At 36.2% G+C, this 17408-nt stretch overlaps 1 protein-coding gene across 2 annotated transcripts in view; it reads right to left on the bottom strand.

Moving 5' to 3' along the window:
- Positions 1 to 17408, bottom strand: part of DCTN4 (dynactin subunit 4) — a 35370-nt gene that overhangs the window by 9146 nt on the left and 8816 nt on the right. For both annotated transcript variants that reach the window (XM_074212635.1, XM_074212634.1), the window contains 6 exons: positions 14332 to 14510; positions 9580 to 9623; positions 6351 to 6458; positions 4762 to 4835; positions 4436 to 4548; positions 2545 to 2654 (listed from right to left, as the gene is read on the bottom strand). In XM_074212635.1, the coding sequence (XP_074068736.1) occupies positions 2545 to 2654; positions 4436 to 4548; positions 4762 to 4835; positions 6351 to 6458; positions 9580 to 9623; positions 14332 to 14510 (628 nt within the window). The remainder of the gene's footprint in view (positions 1 to 2544; positions 2655 to 4435; positions 4549 to 4761; positions 4836 to 6350; positions 6459 to 9579; positions 9624 to 14331; positions 14511 to 17408) is intronic.

Genomic DNA, 17408 nt, shown 5'->3' on the forward strand with positions numbered 1-17408 from the left:
TGAGATAAAGTGGAGGGAGAGATATTAGCAAAGATTTCACGGGAGAGGAGGCACTTGAGATGGGTCTTGAAGAAAGAGACTTCAGTGGAGAGACATAAGGAATCCATTCTAGGCATAGAGAATGACATGAGCAAAAACAGAGAGACAGAAAGAGCAGGACAAGAATGGAGAATAAGTCTAAGTTGACTAGACTATGCATCCAGAATATTAAGGGGAATAATAGGAATTAATGATAGAAAAGGTTGAAACTTGATTTTGAAGGGTCTTTCAGAAGATAAAAATCTTTATTTTATTCCACAGGAAATGGGGAAACACTGAAAGTTTTTGGTTAGAAAAGCAATGTTATTAGAGTAGTGCATTAGGAAAACTTTTTAGAACAGCAGTCTAAAGGTCAAATTAGAAAAGGGGCTAGTCTGGTGGTAGGGATACAAGTTAGGAGGCTATTATGATCGTCTAAGCAAGAAGAGATAAAATACTAAACTAGTGTGGTAGGCATGGGAAGGAAAGAACTGTGTGTGTGTGTGTGTGTGTGTGTATTACAAGGTAATGGGGTTATATGACCCATCCAAGGTCACACAGCTAGATAATTATTGTCTGAGGTCAGATTTGAACTCAGATCTTCCTGACTCCAGGGCTGGTGCTCTACTTACTGCACCACCTAGCTGACTCGAGAGAACTGTTTTTTAAAAAGTACGTGATAAAAGTAAAATGGATAGGAACTAACTGCTGACTTGAAGGGATGAGAAGGGAAGGTGAGAGGAAAGGGAAAAAAAATCAAAGATGAGGTCAATGTTTTGAAGTTGAGAAGATGGTAGCATCATCAAAAGAATTAAAAAAGTTAGATGGTAAGGCAGTTTGGAGAGAAGTTAAAGAACTAAGTTTGAGGTAACAGTGGGATACTGAGTTGAAATATCTATCAGGAAGCTGGAAACTCACAGCTGGAACTCTGGGTCTTGAGAGATTAAAGAGGGAGCTAAAAATTTGGGAGTCATCTGCATAAAGATTATAAACAGAGTCAGAGGACTAAATGAAAATTATTAAAAGAAAATGTAGACAGTTACAACAAGAGAACAGATTTAGGAAAATACCTACTTTTTAAGGGCAGAAGGAAGATTGAAATTTAAAAAAAGGTGACATGAGGAATGATCAGATATACGAGAGGAAAAAAGAAGAAAACATCAACGGGGAAGGGATGGTAAAAGTATCAAATACTTTTGTAATGTATTTTGTAAAGACAGAAAAAAGACTATTGAACTCAGCAATTAAAGTCACTATTGACCCTTAAGAGGTGTTTCAGTTAAATGACGGATATAAAAACTAGATTGCCAGGGGTTGATAAAGTAGGAGAATTTAGCAGGTGTAGCATATTCTGTCTAGAAGTTATGCAATGCAGGAGAAGAAAGAAGTGAGACTATAACTTGTGACAAGCAGCACATTGAAAGAAAGTATAAAATCTAAATTTGTTTGTAAGGTCCTGAGGAAAAGCCAAAAAAGAGAGATAGATAAAGGTACTGGAGAGGATGGGATTGAGTTTTTTTTTTTATTGTTTTAGATTTTTTCCAAGGCAATGGGGTTAAGTGGCTTGCCCAAGGCCACACGGCTAGGTAATTATTAAGTGTCTGAGGTCGGATTTGAACCCAGGTACTCCTGACTCCAAAGCCAGTGCACTATCCACTGTGCCACCTAGCTGCCCCATGGGATTGAGTTTATTAATGAATAAGTTTAATTTAGATAACTAGGAAGATTACCTCTTGTGATTAGGGAGAAGACAAAAAACAGGTAAAGGGTCTGATAGATAGAGTGTGTGTGTGTGTGTGTGTGTGTGTGTGTGTTGAAGGACTTGACTGGAGATAGCCTTGGCATTTTTAGTAAAATAAAAAATGAGGTCACCCATGATTACAGGAGAGCACAGAACTGAGTGGAGGGGCATATGTGAAAAAAGACAAAATTCTGTTATCACTTTAGATGAGACATTCATTATCTCATCTGGATTATGTTAAGACTTTTTGTAGAGAATGTGTGTCTAACCTGCTGGCACACATGTAGCCCTCAGGGTCCATAGCATAGTTGAACTTGTTGGTGGGGTGGGTTACATTGTATTCATGTTGGGTAATACTACAAAATTCAGCCCAGAAGAGCTAAAAGGCTATAGACATCCCTGCTCTATAGCTTCTCCAATTCATCCATGTTGTCAAGGAAATCTCAATGTTCAGGTATGACTAAGTCACTACACAGCTAAAAATCCTTCAGTGTTCCATGTTGCTCCCCAGCCTGTCATTCAAGGCCCTCTGTCACACACCTTTCTCATTTTGTCATCTACAAATTACTCTTAAACTGTACATTCCAGACAAAATGTATTATTTGATGTCCCCCCCATCTTCTAGGTCTCAGCACACATTCTCCCTACTGCCTAAAATGATCTTTCCTCACATTTCTGCCTTGCAATGTTTCCTTCAAAGACCATTTAAGTTTCTATTTCCTTCTTAGTTTGTTCTAGTTAGTCTGCTGAAAAAAAATGGCAATTCTCCATGATGGCAGACTTACTCGACAGCGCAGAGATCGTTTGATCAGCAGATGCTTGTGTCGAGGATAGAGCTGGGAAGCACAGATTGGCTGGAAGTCAGGCTGTAAGAGGCGTTGATGCAGGGTAGTCACTGAGGATTCAAAAAAGTAATTTAAATTTACTTTAATTTGCTTAAATACAACATTTAATCAGCAATTATAAAATAATCAGCACTGAAATAAAAGGGACATCATTGGTTTTGTTAGTCAATTATCTTTTTAAAAAAAATAAATTTATTTTTCCAAATACAAGCAAAGATAGTTTTCAACACTTATTTTTGGTAAGGTTTTGAGTTTCACATTTTTTTTCCTCCCTCCCCTAGACAGCAAGTAATCTAATACAGGCCATACATGTATAATATGCTAAACCTATTTCTTTTTTTTTTTTTGCAAGGCAAATGAGGTTAAGTGGCTTGCCCAAGGCCACACAGCTAGGTAATTATTATGTGTCAGAGACCGAATTTGAATTCGGGTACTCCTGACTCCAGGGCCGGTGTTCTATCCACTGCACCACCTAGCCACCCCATGTTAAACCTATTTCCATATTAATCATGTCGTGAAAGAAGAATCACAACAAAAAGGGGGGGGGGGATCCCAGGAGAGGGGGAAAAAAAGCATAAAACACAAAGTTTAGAAATTGAAAATAATATGCTTTGGTCCACATCAGAGGCCATACATAATTCCTTCTCTAGATGTGGCTGGAATTTTCCATCACAAGTCCTTTAGAATTGTATTAGATCATTGTACTGTTGGGAAGAGCAAGGACACTAAAATTGGTTAATTGTAAGATGGTCAACTATGATGGACTCAGCTCCTCTCAGCAGTTCAGTGATCAAGGATAGTTCTAAAAAGAATGTCAACCACTAGATGTAAAGAAAAAACTACGGGGGCAGCTAGGTGGCACAGTGGATAGAACACCGGCCCTGGAGTCAGGAGTACCCGAATTCAAATTCAGTCTCAGACACTTAATAATTACCTAGCTGTGTGGCCTTGGGCAAGCCACTTAACCCCATTTGCCTTGCAAAAATCTAAAAAAAACCCCCCCAAACAAACAAAAACAACAACAACAAAAAAAACTATGGAGTCTGAGTGCAGACCAAAGCATACTCTGTTCACTTTTTAAAGCTTCTTTTATGTTTTTCTTTCTTTCTCATGTTTTTTTCTTTTCCCCTTTAGTTCTAATTCTTCTCTAATAACTAATATGATTTTTAAGATTTTATTTTTGAGTTTTACAATTTTTCCCCTAATCTTACTTCCCTCCCTGCCACAGAAGGCAATTTGCCAGTCTTTACATTGTTTCTATGGTATACATTGATCCAAATTGAATGTGATGAGAGAGAAATCATATCCTTAAGGAAGAAACAAAGTATAAGAGATAGTAAGATCAACCAATAAGATACCAATTTTTTTTTTCTAAATTAAAGGTAATAGTTCTTGGTCTTTGTTTAAACTCAACAGTTTTTTTCTGCATACAGATGGTATTCTCTATTGCAGACAGTCCCAAATTGTCCCTGATTGTTGCACTGATGGAATGAGCAAGTCCATCAAGGTTGATCATTGCCCCTATGGCAACATAACTAATATGTACATCCTATATCAGATTACTCCCTCCTATGGGAAGGAGGGATGGTAGAAAAATACGCTACTCAAAAGTTTACAAAAAAAAAGATGAATATTGAAATCTTTGCATGTAATTTTAATATAGATCTCACTCAAAATAAAGAACATTTTACTTAAGTCACACTGGTTTAATATTGGTTTTGTGATCACTTCACTATTAACAAGCATAACAATAAAGTTATGCAGCAATTAGAACATGACTAATATAAGCTAAATTCAAAGTAAGTTGGAAACAAATAGCAAAGTCTAATACCCTCTGTGAGATTTACTGGTCTTGTATAGTAGTCCTCAGGAAGAGGCTCCACTTCTTCCACAGCTTGCGCTGGCTCAATCTTGATCTCTTTTTGATCTTCTCCTTCCTTAAGGCTAAATGATGGAAAAAGGCAGTTTGCTTGAGTTGCCTAATAACATATAAAATTAAAGCACCAAACTTCCCCTTGATGAATACCCCATTCAACTCACCATTTAAGGTTAATAATGTTTACTGTTTCTAAGTAGGCAATTTGTTTATTTTTTTCCTTGTGAAAATTTTTATTAGAATTTTCTCCCATTCCCAGAATCTTCAATATCTAAACTTACGAAAGTCCTGCAAGGGTACTGATAGGAGCTCCAGCTCTTGGTCTCTGAAGCCTGGTTCCAAGACCATATTTGTCCTAGATGAGGAAAAAATTTCATCAAGATATTTATATCAGCCTGTCCTATTTATCAAAGAAAGAATTATTTTTGAGACAGTGTGAGAAGCGCAGGAAACTAAGCAAAGGAAAGCAAACTTAAAAAGCTCACCTTGATGAAATAAAATGTAGCCTTTCCCCACAAAGCTATTTTTTTAATTTAAAAAAAGCATAATCTATAGGCACTGAAACTATTCTAGCATTGTAAAAGTGAATCTAATTCTAACTATTCTATCAATCTAAGTATTTCTAAGACATGAGGGGTTGTAAGACCAAGGGTCTTTTTCAAGAGCTCTTTTTCAAGAGCTTCAGTTCCAGCAAAAAACCATGAAAAAGCACTTACCACTACATGAATAGTGTGTTGCTGTGGAGAGCCCCCAAATAGCAGTAGGTTGCAACAGAGACAAAAAAATGCAGCAATAAGACAAAAAGCAAACTTATAGAGTAGGCAGATTACATAGCAATGCTGGGAAATAGCAAGTGTATTAAATTTTTCTTTTTAGATATATGCTTGATTTCATAAATTACTTATTCATTCAGCTCACTCCATTCAGATTACTTAAGATTTTGGCAAGGAATCTAGAATGGTGGATCCTTAGCAAGTTTTAACAGCTAATTGTTGCTATGGAAAACAGACAAGGATGCCATTCACTATTCAATCAGGATATATTCAATTGCCTTATCAAGCCTCCCTAAATTTTCAGTGGGATGAACTGATTTCTTTCTCTAATTTTTTTTCCTTAAGGTAATCAAGGTTAAGTGACTTGTCCAGTTAATAAATGTCAATGTCTGTGGCTAGATTTGGAGTCAGATTCTCCTGAATTTCAAGGCCATCTAGCTATCCCAATAAACTACTTCTAATTCTTATGTGAATTCATTATGTAAATTCTCATGTGAATTCCTTATATGTCTTTATTAGGATGATAACATACTAAAATTCTGGAAATATGCATTTCCTGTCAGAAAATTTAACTCGCATCACAGCAGTGATAGCATCAAATCTGACTGCTCATGTGACAACTTATCTCACCAAAGAAGCTGACAAAGGAAAAAAATTATCATAATTCACAATTCTTAAAATCTCCATTCTTATAAACTAACTCTTCTCCTTCAGTACTGTAAATACAGTGTTCCACAAATTGAAAGAAGAAATTTCAAGGAGATTTTTAATGATATTAGAGCTGAGAACTAAAGGAATCTGAGTGATAATTATGAACTATAGGTTTTATGAATGAAGTTATTCATTTACAACCTGAGAAGGGAATAATGAAAAACAGACACCCCCTCCTCTAGAAACTATTTAAGAGAATAAAAAGTTGTAAAACTGGGGAAATAGGAAAAGGAGTAATCCAAAATTACTGGCTTTAAAATGAAGGACATGAAAATTCTTTATCTGAAACTTCAAACTATCCTATGTGGATACTCTAGAGAATGTCTTCTCAGGCACTACAGTTCCTCATCAGTGAATTACAAAGTTCTCAAGGGACCAAAGCTCACCGAAAATGCCAAGGGCATATAATTTCGACGCCGGGCCAACTTCTTACGGTCCCGTTCCACTTTCTCTTTCTGAGCCAGCTGCTGGTAATACTCAACCAGTTTGTTCATCTGCAGGAAAAGAAGGATCATTCACACTTTGATAAACAGCAGTACCCATCCCTCAATCAATAATACACCATCCAATAACATTTTTAAGTTCCTAATAATTGAACACTATATTTGGTACTATACTTTTTTCCCTAAAAACAGCATTTCTTTTCATAACTGAGATTATTTTTTGGATTGAAATCCAAATTTTACCATAAGCAGAAATGGAACATCAAAGTGCTATTAAATTATACACTCTATATTATGCTAAATTTTTTACCTTGAGCTAATCAATAAACATATCTATACATATTTCAATGTATTAGACCAGGTGCTAGAAGGCATTTAAAATATATAAAATTCCTGCCCTTAATTTTTTATTAGATTACTTCTGCCTTTGAGGCAAAAGAAGCAATTATTTTATCTTATTTTTTTTTTTTAGGTTTTTGCAAGGCAAACGGGGTTAATTGGCTTGCCCAAGGCCACACAGCTAGGTAATTATTAAGTGTCTGAGACCAGATTTGAACCCAGGTACTCCTGATTCTAGGGCTGGTGCTTTATCCACTACGCCACCTAGCCACCCCAAAAGAAGCAATTATTAATTCAATTCAATTCTATTCAATTCTATTTTATTTATTTTTATTTATTTTATTTTCATTCCCAGAGTCTCTCTCTTGCCCTCTTCTACCACTGAGAAAGGCAAAAAATATAAAACCCATTACAAATAAGTTTCTGTATTAACCATGGTAGGGTGGGAGGGGGGAAAGTAAGAAAAAGAAAGGGAAAAAAAGGTTGTACTCTGAGGCCATCAGTTTTCTATTTGAAGGTAGAGAGCATTTAATATAATGAGTCCTTTGAAGTGGTGTTGAATGATCACTTACTAAGACAGAGTTGATCAGCCTTACAACACTGCTATTGCTGTGTACATTGTTCTCCTGGTTTTGCTCACTTCACACTGTATCAATTCATACATTCTACTTAGATTTTTCTGAAACTACCCCATCATTTCTTAAGCACATTAGTAAATCTATAATTTATTTGGTCTCCCCTCAACTTCCAATTCTTTGCCACAACAAAAAGAACTGCTATAAGTGTTTTATACAATAAATCTCCACCCCCACCCCCACCCCCCCCCTTTTTTAGGTTTTTGCAAGGCAAATGGGATTAAATGGCTTGCCCAAGGTCACACAGCTAGGTAATTATTAAGTGTCTGAGGCCAGATTTGAACTCAGGTCCTCCTGACTCCAGGGCTGGTGCACCATCCACTGTGTAATCTAGCTGCCCCTCTTTCCCTTTTTTTTTGATCTCTTTGGGATACAGACCTAGTAGTGGTATTTCTGGGTCAAAGGGTATGCAGTTATACAGAACTTTGAGTACAGTTCCAGATTGTTCACCAGAATTGTTGGACTAGTTCATAGGTTCCCCCATTAGTGTATCTATTTTCCCACATCTTCAGCTTGATGGTTATGAGGTGGTACCTCAGAGTTATTTTAATTTGCATTTCTCTAATTATTAGTGATTTAGAACATTTTTATATGATTATTGAAAGTTTTAATTTCTTCCTCCAAAAGCTGTCTATTCATATCTTTTGACCATTTATCAATTGGGTAATGACTCTTTTTATTATAAATTTTTCTTTTCTTTTTGCAAGGCAATGGGGTTAAGTGACTTGTTCAAGGTCATACAGCTAGATAATTATTAAGTGTCTGAGGCTGGATTTTAACTCAGGTACGCTACACTCCAGGAAATTTTTCTTAAAAAATCTATATATTTGAGAAATGAGAACTTAATCAGCAAAACGTGATTCAAAAATTTGGGGGGGCAATTTACTGTTTTCTAGACTGGTTAAGTCTAGATGAATTTTTTTGTAAAATATATCTAGAAACTTAAAATACTTTGAAAAAGACATTTATATCATCAGAGAAATTAATTCCAGATTTAGAAATCTGCAGATCAATTGGAACTCATAATTCATCTAGACTAACCCCTTCATTTAAAAATGAGATTTATCTAAGATCATAAAGGTATAGTAAGTAGCAGTATCTCTAATTTCACACCCAGGGCTTTCCACTACAGCAAACTGAACAGTCCTGAACAGTTTATAGCAATTGAATACAGTGAGATATTTTAACTATTTAAGACATTACTATAAAATCCTAAAAAAAATTCTCTTCAGTTTCATCTTTTTTATTTGAAGGACTATATCCATAAGCCAGTAGTAAAATAAAACAGGACAAGTATTTCAGATGAGAAAGGATCTTAGAAGACCTTCAATATAACTTGGTCCTGGACAAGATTCCCTTTAAAACATCTCCAACAAGAGAGCTTGAACATCTACTTATCAATCTCCAGTGAGGGGAATCTACCTACCCTCCCAAGGTGGCCTCCTCCATTTTTGGACAACTTTCATTGTTAGTAAGCTTTCCCTTATATTGAATCAAAATTGACTCCTTGATTTTTTTTTTTTTTTTTTTTGCAAAGCAAACAGGGTTAAGTGGCTTGCCTAAGGCCACATAGCTGGGTAATTATTAAGTGTCTGAGGCTGTATTTGAACTCAGGTACTCCTGACTCCAGGGCCAGTGCTCTATCCACTGTACCACCCAGCTGCCCCGACTCCTTGATTTTTACTTCTTACTTTGTAAGTTCTGCTCTCTGGAGTCAAAGAAGTAAAGCAAGTCTCATTCCTCTCTCACAGGATAGTCCTTATAAAACAGAAGGTAGTTATTATATATGTTCTAAGATTTCCCTGAAAATCTTAAAGGCATTGTGGTACAGTAGAAAGAAAGCTGGATTTGGAATCATAAAACATTGCCTAAAATCCTGGCTTTGCCAACTCATTTAGTTAACCCCTTTATGGGTTTGACTACTTATAGAAAAAATAAAAACACCAATATTAATAATATTTATCATTTCTTCAACTAAACTGATTCTTTCTTTTGAATTAAGTCAAGAAAAAAAATCAGAGAAGTTTTTCAGTTAAAAAGAGAAATATAATTGCACAATATAAGGAAGTGCATCTTGATTAATTACACTTTTCAATCTACAAAGCAAAGGTCAGTTCCAATCAGTTTACTCAGCCTGGCCCAATGGAAGAATTTCCATTTTTCTAACATCTCTTTCTTTCTTCTATTCCTTTACTTACCCTTTGTGTGTGAGGATTTTCAGGTTCTTGCCACCCACCACTGGCTGTAAAACAAAATGGAGTCTCACATGAAACCTTAAGAAGTACTAGAATTTAAGTATTTAAATATTTAAGTATTTAAGCTCTTACACAACTATTATCAAAATCAATATGAAGAGGATGAAAGTTTTTCCTTGAGAAGCTTGAGCAAAATATACTCCTCCTTGTTACCACTTTTTTTGGGGGGGATTTTGCAAGGCAAACGGGGTTAAGTGGCTTGCCCAAGGCCACACAGCTAGGTAATTATTAAGTGTCTGAGACCAGATTTGAAACCCAGGTACTCCTGACTCCAGGGCCAGTGCTCTTATCCACTATGCCACCTAGCCACGCCTCTTGTTACCACTTTGAGCTTTTTAAAACTAATAATACATCTTATTTTTAAAAACTAGAATTAAGAGTTTTTATATAATTTTCCCACGATTTTTTTAAGGATGATTTTTTTTTTCTAAGATGCTGAAGTTTATTTTATTTTTTTGGCAAGGCAATGGGGTTAAGTGACTTGTCTAAGGTCACACAGCTAGGTAAGTATGTGTTTGAGGCTGGATTTGAACTCAGGTCCTTCTGACTCCAAGGCCAATGCTCTAGCTGCCCCCAGTTTATGTCTTTTTGATTCAAGAGGAAGCCACATATGTCCCAAGAGAAATGACTGAGTCAAAGTAGTAGTTTAAAAATCCAAGAATCTTATCTAATTGTTTCTTTTGGCTTTTATTTAAAAAAACAAAACCAGTATCTTACTTTTAATTGCAAATTATAATAATCTCAATAACAACAATCAAATAAACAAAATGACTAAAATCTCAAAACTTTAAATACCAAACTTTACTTTGATAAGTAGACTATACACAGCATATATATAGTCTAACAAATAACCTGTGCTCTCTGTACTATTCTGATATTTTTCACCTGTATACTAAAATTTTCTTACCTTTAAATATATTTATATACATGTATATACACACACAATTACATATATTCATGTTCAGAGTATCTGTTATTAGAAATCCTGTTTGCTTTGCCTTATAACTCTTTTAAAAAAAATCCAACACTGAGAATATTTAAATTTTTTCCTTCTATCACATATTACCAATTCAACGCGTCTGTTTCTTGACAAGAAGATCATCTTAATTGAAATAGTTATTTTAGAGCTTCTCAAGATACCAGAATTATAAAGGCAAAATAAAAATGATCTTCATTATTAAGAGCTGCTCCTTGTCAAGGTGCTTGTTCCAAGGAGGTAATGAAGCAAGACTTTTGGTATGTCTGTCACCTTTCTATGCTGCTATTTGTTCATTCATATAAATCTTAACAGAATGGACTAAGTTCAGAGAGCAAAATAAGCTATCAGAGAATCTGAAAGGATTAATACATTTTCCATACCAAAAAATAAGTACATTTTTGAAAAATATAAAAATAGTTAAGATAAAATAGCAAAGAAATGAAATGTTATAAACAAGCTCTTTTTTTGGAGATTGAACTATTTCGTTAGTCCAGCTCTCCAGTGGATGGGTGATTTTTTCAATCTGGGTATGACTCTACAAATGAGGGCCATCACCCACCCAGACCTGGTCATTCATTCTATATAGCTCTTACCCCTATTTTCCCATAAACTCCCATCACAAGTCTTCCATATTCAGGAACTCTTGACAATGTATAAATACCAATGGATCATATAAGTTACTACTAACTCTTAATAACACAACAATGGCTAACTTTTATTTATATGTTGTTTACTATGTATCAGACATTGTACTATAAGCACTTTACAAATATTATCTCATTTGATCCTTACAGCAACCCTAGGAGGTAGTTTCTATTATCAACTCCATTTTACAGATGAAGAAACTGAGACAGGCAGCAATTATGTGACTTCTTAGATCACGTAGCTAGAAAGTAGCTATGACCAAATTTGAACTCAGGTCTTCATTACTCCAGACCCAGAATCTATCCACTGAGCCACCAGCTACCTAGTATGATGCTATATGATCAGCCCACCTTTTTCCTCTGGATGCACATTTCTTTCATTAACAATTGTTCTCTTTTTTAAAACTTTAGCTTTAATCTTTATTGGTCTTCCTTTGGTAACATCTGGGTCAGGGAGGTACCTGGGAATTTTTTTGCCAGTGGAGGCAAGTTTAGAGAAAACCTTGATTTAGTCACTTAAACTTTTGGTCACAGAGGGTAATCAGACAATCAGCCCTGACAATAGCTATGCCTACAGTTTCATCTTTTCATGAATTGTCAGATGAGGAGTCATTAAACAGGTAGTTCCAGTTCCCCATGTTTTCTGGGATCTCCAGTTGGATTGGCTTCTTAGTTGTGTCTTCAACCTCTCTCAGGTCTCCAATGTTCCTCATTGCTAAGAGCAGAGAAACTAGCAGGTTGGAGGAAACTTTTATTTGTTTTAGCGGTGTGATGTAGGGAAATCTTCAGGTGGCTATCCAATTCCAACCCCTTTATATTCAGGGAATGGAAAGCAGTTGCTTAGATCAAATGCATCTTAAGAAGATAAACCCGGGTGGCTAGGTGGCATAATGGATAAAGCACTGGCCTTGGAGTCAGGAGTACCTGGGTTCAAATCCAGTCTCAGACATTTAATAATTACCTAGCTGTGTGGCCTTGGGCAAGCCATTTGCCTTGCAAAAAAAAAAAAAACCCTAAGAAGATAAACCCACAATTTTACCACCTACAAATAATTTAATTTTTAATAGGCTCTCCCTTTCTACCTGTCTTTGGGCTGAGAGCTCCCAAAGCTGCTGTTATTGCTGCTGCAGCTGCCTAGAGGCCCAATGTTGGTGTTGCCAACATGAATGCACCCAACCCTAGTATCATGGAACTCCCCTAAGTTGTCTTGGGCTGATCTTTGTTGTCTGGACTCTCCTGATCCAGAATTTGATTTGAGGTATTATTTAAACCTTATTTGGAGGAGAGTGTTAGAAGCATTTACTTGGGTTGATTCCTTTACACTGTAAACTCTTTGGATGATTAGGAATGCTAGCAATTCATAGGCTCATTTGGGGATTCTGGAATGTTCCAGAACTTGAAGTAATCAGCACAATACCACTGACAGTCAGGAACATTTAGAGGACCTTATTATCTACTGAGAATTCCTTTTCCTATCTGCTTATATACAAAGAAATCCTTCAAAGCAGAGGAAAGCAGCTAGGCAAAGAATAACCTAATTTTATGGCTCACTTGATTTTAATAATAAAGGGATTGCTGAAGAAAGCTGTCTCTGTTATTACATCTTTTAAGAATCTTTATATGATTGTGTCATATATATAGGAATAAACTTCAGCATTCTGCTCTAACAAATGAATTTAAAGTCAATGATTAAATAAGCACATTAGCTTCTTATATTTTCTACATCTTTCAGTAAATTATATTTCTATGGTCTGCTATGGAATATAATTTAAAAAAACCACCTATTTAGTCTGTTCTCAAATCATCAAGGATTCCCTGATGATATACTGAATATTTTATCAGAAATTTTGTAGAGTTGGGAGCCAGGTACTAAAATTCATTGAAAAATCTGAGAGAATAAGGTAAATGATAGCAATTAAGGAACAGAGGAAGATATATATGGAACAAATGGACTTTGAAAGAGGATAAAAGGTCATTGAGGGATAGTGGTGGATAAATCATCTATAAGGGGCAATGAGAAGTATATAATATCCTTATTTCTCTTCTTGGCCCTATGATTTCTACAGGAATTAGAAAAAAGAGGTGACCAGCAAATATTTAAAATAGTTGCAAGGAACTAATAGCTTAACATTTCTGTTAAAGAGAAGAACTAGAAGAAATTTGAGTTAAAAATTCAAAGACATGAGGGAGGAGCTTATAAGGTAACAAAGGGCATAGTAGAATAAGCCAGGCTATGACTGAAGTTGTTGGGTTGAGACAGAGAGGAAGACTGTAAGCCAGGTATTAAATTCATTGAAAAAGCTAGGAGAATAACTTGGAAGCATGTAGATAAGAACAAAAGAGATACAGAAGTAATAGAGGATGGACAGAGGTGATTAGAATATTGATCTTAGAGGAGGTAATATAGACATGCCACTTTCATGAACTAATAATTTAAGAATTTGTTTTAAGTGAATTTAGGTAACAATTGAATAGTGGCTTGTTAAATATACTCTCCCATACAAAAGAATCAAAAATTCTAATCCCCATACCACTTAGTGACCCAGTTTTAGAATTTGTAGAAGTCTTTAGCTAGACTGGGTCACTGTTGGACCTGGAATCAGAAAGACTCAACTTCTTGAATTCAAATCTGGGCTCAGACACTTTACTAGCTGTGTGACCTTGGGCAAGTCACTTAGCCCTGTTTGTCCCAGTTTTCTTACCTATAAAACGAGCTAGAGAAGAAAATGGAAAACCATTTCTTAGCCAAGAAAAGTCCAAATGGTGTCATGAAGAGTCAAGCAAGACTAAAAAAAATGACTGAATAATAGACATATATTATGCTCCTATTGTAGACTTGAATATATAGTGATGGAACTGAGTCCATTATATTTCCTTAACGTTTTAGAAAATTAAGTTGTAAGTTGTAACCATTTGACATTTGTGCCTGAATATATTTAAGATAACAGCAATGACAAAATTTACTGTACCTTTTGTTTAGAAAGTTATTTCCAATAAAGTATTCTTTGGACAAAGAAAACTTTTAAAATATTTCTTGACATCAAATTTCATATTACACTCAAACTTGCTCACCAACAGACTTGTCTGCCATGCCTACATCCCTAGAGGTCCAACGACAAAATCCACAGGCCAGGTAATAAGCTTTCTTCAAGGTGGTCTTGGCTGGATCATCAGGAAGCTGTGTGGGAATGCTTGTAGCCCGAGTAGAAAGAGTATGCATACAGCCAGGACAGTCAAAACAGTTAGCACATCTGTAAGAGAGAATACAACAATGTGTTTGAAGTTGACTTTACAAAAATATATTTCCTGTTGTCCCTTTGCCCTTTTCAATACATTCAAACTAATCAGATTTAGGAGAGCTGTTACAGATTTACTGACTGCCTTACATTTTCCACAAAGATTAAAGAGGATTTCACATGAAGAGTGAGATAGGAGGTAATAAAATAACTTGAAAAATTCTGAGAAATTTTGCTAGGAAAAGAGTTGTACTGCACACTATCAGAAAACAAATAAGACATTATAAAATTATACTGTGGAGAAATTAATCAATTGAAAATTTATTGAGCAATAACCATGTCTCAGGTATTGTATTAGGCAATGGGATAGAAGTACAAAAAAATGAAACAATCCTGACTGTCAAAGAGCTACACTCTATTTGAGGGAGATAATGGGCACAAATCTTAGTATATGTAAAAATTAATACAAGGTGGTTAGAGATAGAGGTTATTGTCATTTGGGGGGGCAGGGAAAGCATCCTGTAGAAAATGGTGATTAAGCTGCATTTTGAAGAGAATGGAGGATTCCAAGAAGTGGATATGAAGAGGAAGTGTATTCCAGGCATGGGGGAGAGGCCATGTAAAATCACAGAAGCAGAAGATGGAGTGCCACATGTGAAGAACAGAGAAAAGACCATCTTGGTTGGACATAAAACAGAAAGGAAAATAAAGTATAATGAGAGTAGAAAGGTAGGTTTGTAAATCAAGTTGTGAAAGGTTTTAAAAGTGAAAAAGAGGAGCTTTATATTTTATTTAAAGGCAATAGGGAACCAATGGAGTTAACTGAGTAGAGAGATATGGTTAGAGCTGCATTTAAGGAAAATCAATGTCATCTGTGTGTAAGACAGATTATAGTAGGGAGGGACTTTTCATTTTATTAGAAATTTCAAAGGAGACTAGCCATTTCAATAATTGATGTGAGTGGTGATGAGGGCCTGAACCAAGGCAGGGGTGGGTGTGGGTGGGGGAGGTGGGCAATATGAGTAGACAGAAGAAGTCAGATGTGAGAGATGTTGTAGATGTACAAGTGGCAAAACTTGATTACCAGTTAACTACACAGAAAAAGGAGCTGACGTTGACATTTGGGTTCGAACCTGAAAGATGAAAAGAATTGTAGGTGCTTTTGACAAAGATAGTAAAGTTTGCTGAGTTTTCAAGAAAAATAACAGACTGTTTTGGACATGTCTCTGGGATAGCCAGTTTGCAATGTCTAATAAGCCAGCAGGTGATTCAAGACTGAAGCTCTGGAGAAAAACTGGGTCTGGAAACATAGATTTGGTGAGCCATCTGCATAGAGGAGATAATTACACCCATTACAGCTGATAAAGTCACCAAGAGAGGTGTAGAGAGAAAAGGCAGCCTAGTACAGCCTGGAGAACATCCCCAATTAGGGAAATATCAAGAAAGTTAGGGCCCTTCAGAGACCTACACCATCTCACCTTTCAACCATCCTCCTCCTCACTACCACAGACTCCTTGCTCACAGTAGCCTAGACATGCAGTCTTTCATGGAGATTCTCATTTCAGTATGTGCATGCGCGCACACACACATTCTCCCACTTCTAGTAAAAAAAAGGCTGAACTTAGAATGCCTGAGTTTCAATCCTGTCAGGCATACTTGAAAGCTGTATGATTTTGGGTCAGCCATTTAACCTCTCTGGGCACTAGTTTTCTCATTTGTAAAATGAAGAGCTAGACTTAATGGCCTTTAGAGTTCATCCTATGATATATAATCCTCTGTTCCCATCTCAACCTGCTATTTTACTAGATAGTCAGGAGGAAAGCACATTGTAAACTATTATTATCTGTTGGCATGCAGTTCAAATTCTACATTTCCATTTTTTAAAACTGCCACAAAGGCTTTACCCCAAATAGGAAATCACTGGGTGTTGAACAAGGCATTGTGATTTTACTGCCTAATCCCCAGGGTACCACTAGAGGGTTTTGATCCCAGAATCACAGATCTGGGCCTGGAAGGCACCTCAGAGGGGAACTAGTCTAATCCTTTCATTTTGCAAATAAGAAAATGGAGGGAGGTTCAGGAAAATAGTGACCTCCCAATGTCACTTAGTAACAGGTATTAGAGTAAGGACTAGGACCAACTATATCCAGCCAGCTTTCTTTCCTCAGGGCCATGCTACTGTCTATGACTGAGGCATGAGACTGGTTCCTGTAAAGCTGTAAAGGGCAGAATGGATAGGGAGAATAGCAGCCATAAAGGTAAGAGGCTGCTGTAGTGGTCAAAATGGTTAGTAATGGAAGGCTGTCCTTGTATGGTGGAACTGAGGGTTTAAAAAGGAGGGAACAAAGATAGTGCAGAGGTAGAGTCCATGGCACTGAACAAGTGATTGAATAGGGGAGGGTCATGGAAGTATCAAAAATAAAACTAGGGTTAGAGACTGTCTGAAATTGCATAGAAATAATGCTCACAAGGGAATAGAAAGTAGAGTCAATGAAGAGAACATTCTAAGGAAAATTATCAGCATAACTGACTATATCAATAACAATAAAAATCATATGATATATTAATAGAAGCAGGAAAAAACTTGACATAATACAACACCCATTCTTCTTATAAAAAACACTAGAAAACATAGAAATCAATGGAATTGATAACATAACACCATCAGCAAACATTATCTGTAGTGGCAGTAAACCTGAAGTTTTCTTAATAAAATGAATAGTGAAGCAAGGATGCTTCCTATCACCATTATTTTTTTATTTTTTAGTTTTTTAGTTTTTACAAGGCAATGGGTTTAAGTGGCTTGCTCAAGGTCACACGCTAGGTAATATTAAGTGTATGAGGCCAGATTTGAACTCAGGTACTCCTGACTCCAGGGCCGGTGCTCTATCCATTGCACCACCTATCCATCCC

This window comes from Macrotis lagotis, chromosome 1 (genome assembly GCF_037893015.1).
Source record: "Macrotis lagotis isolate mMagLag1 chromosome 1, bilby.v1.9.chrom.fasta, whole genome shotgun sequence".
Taxonomy (NCBI): domain Eukaryota; kingdom Metazoa; phylum Chordata; class Mammalia; order Peramelemorphia; family Peramelidae; genus Macrotis; species Macrotis lagotis.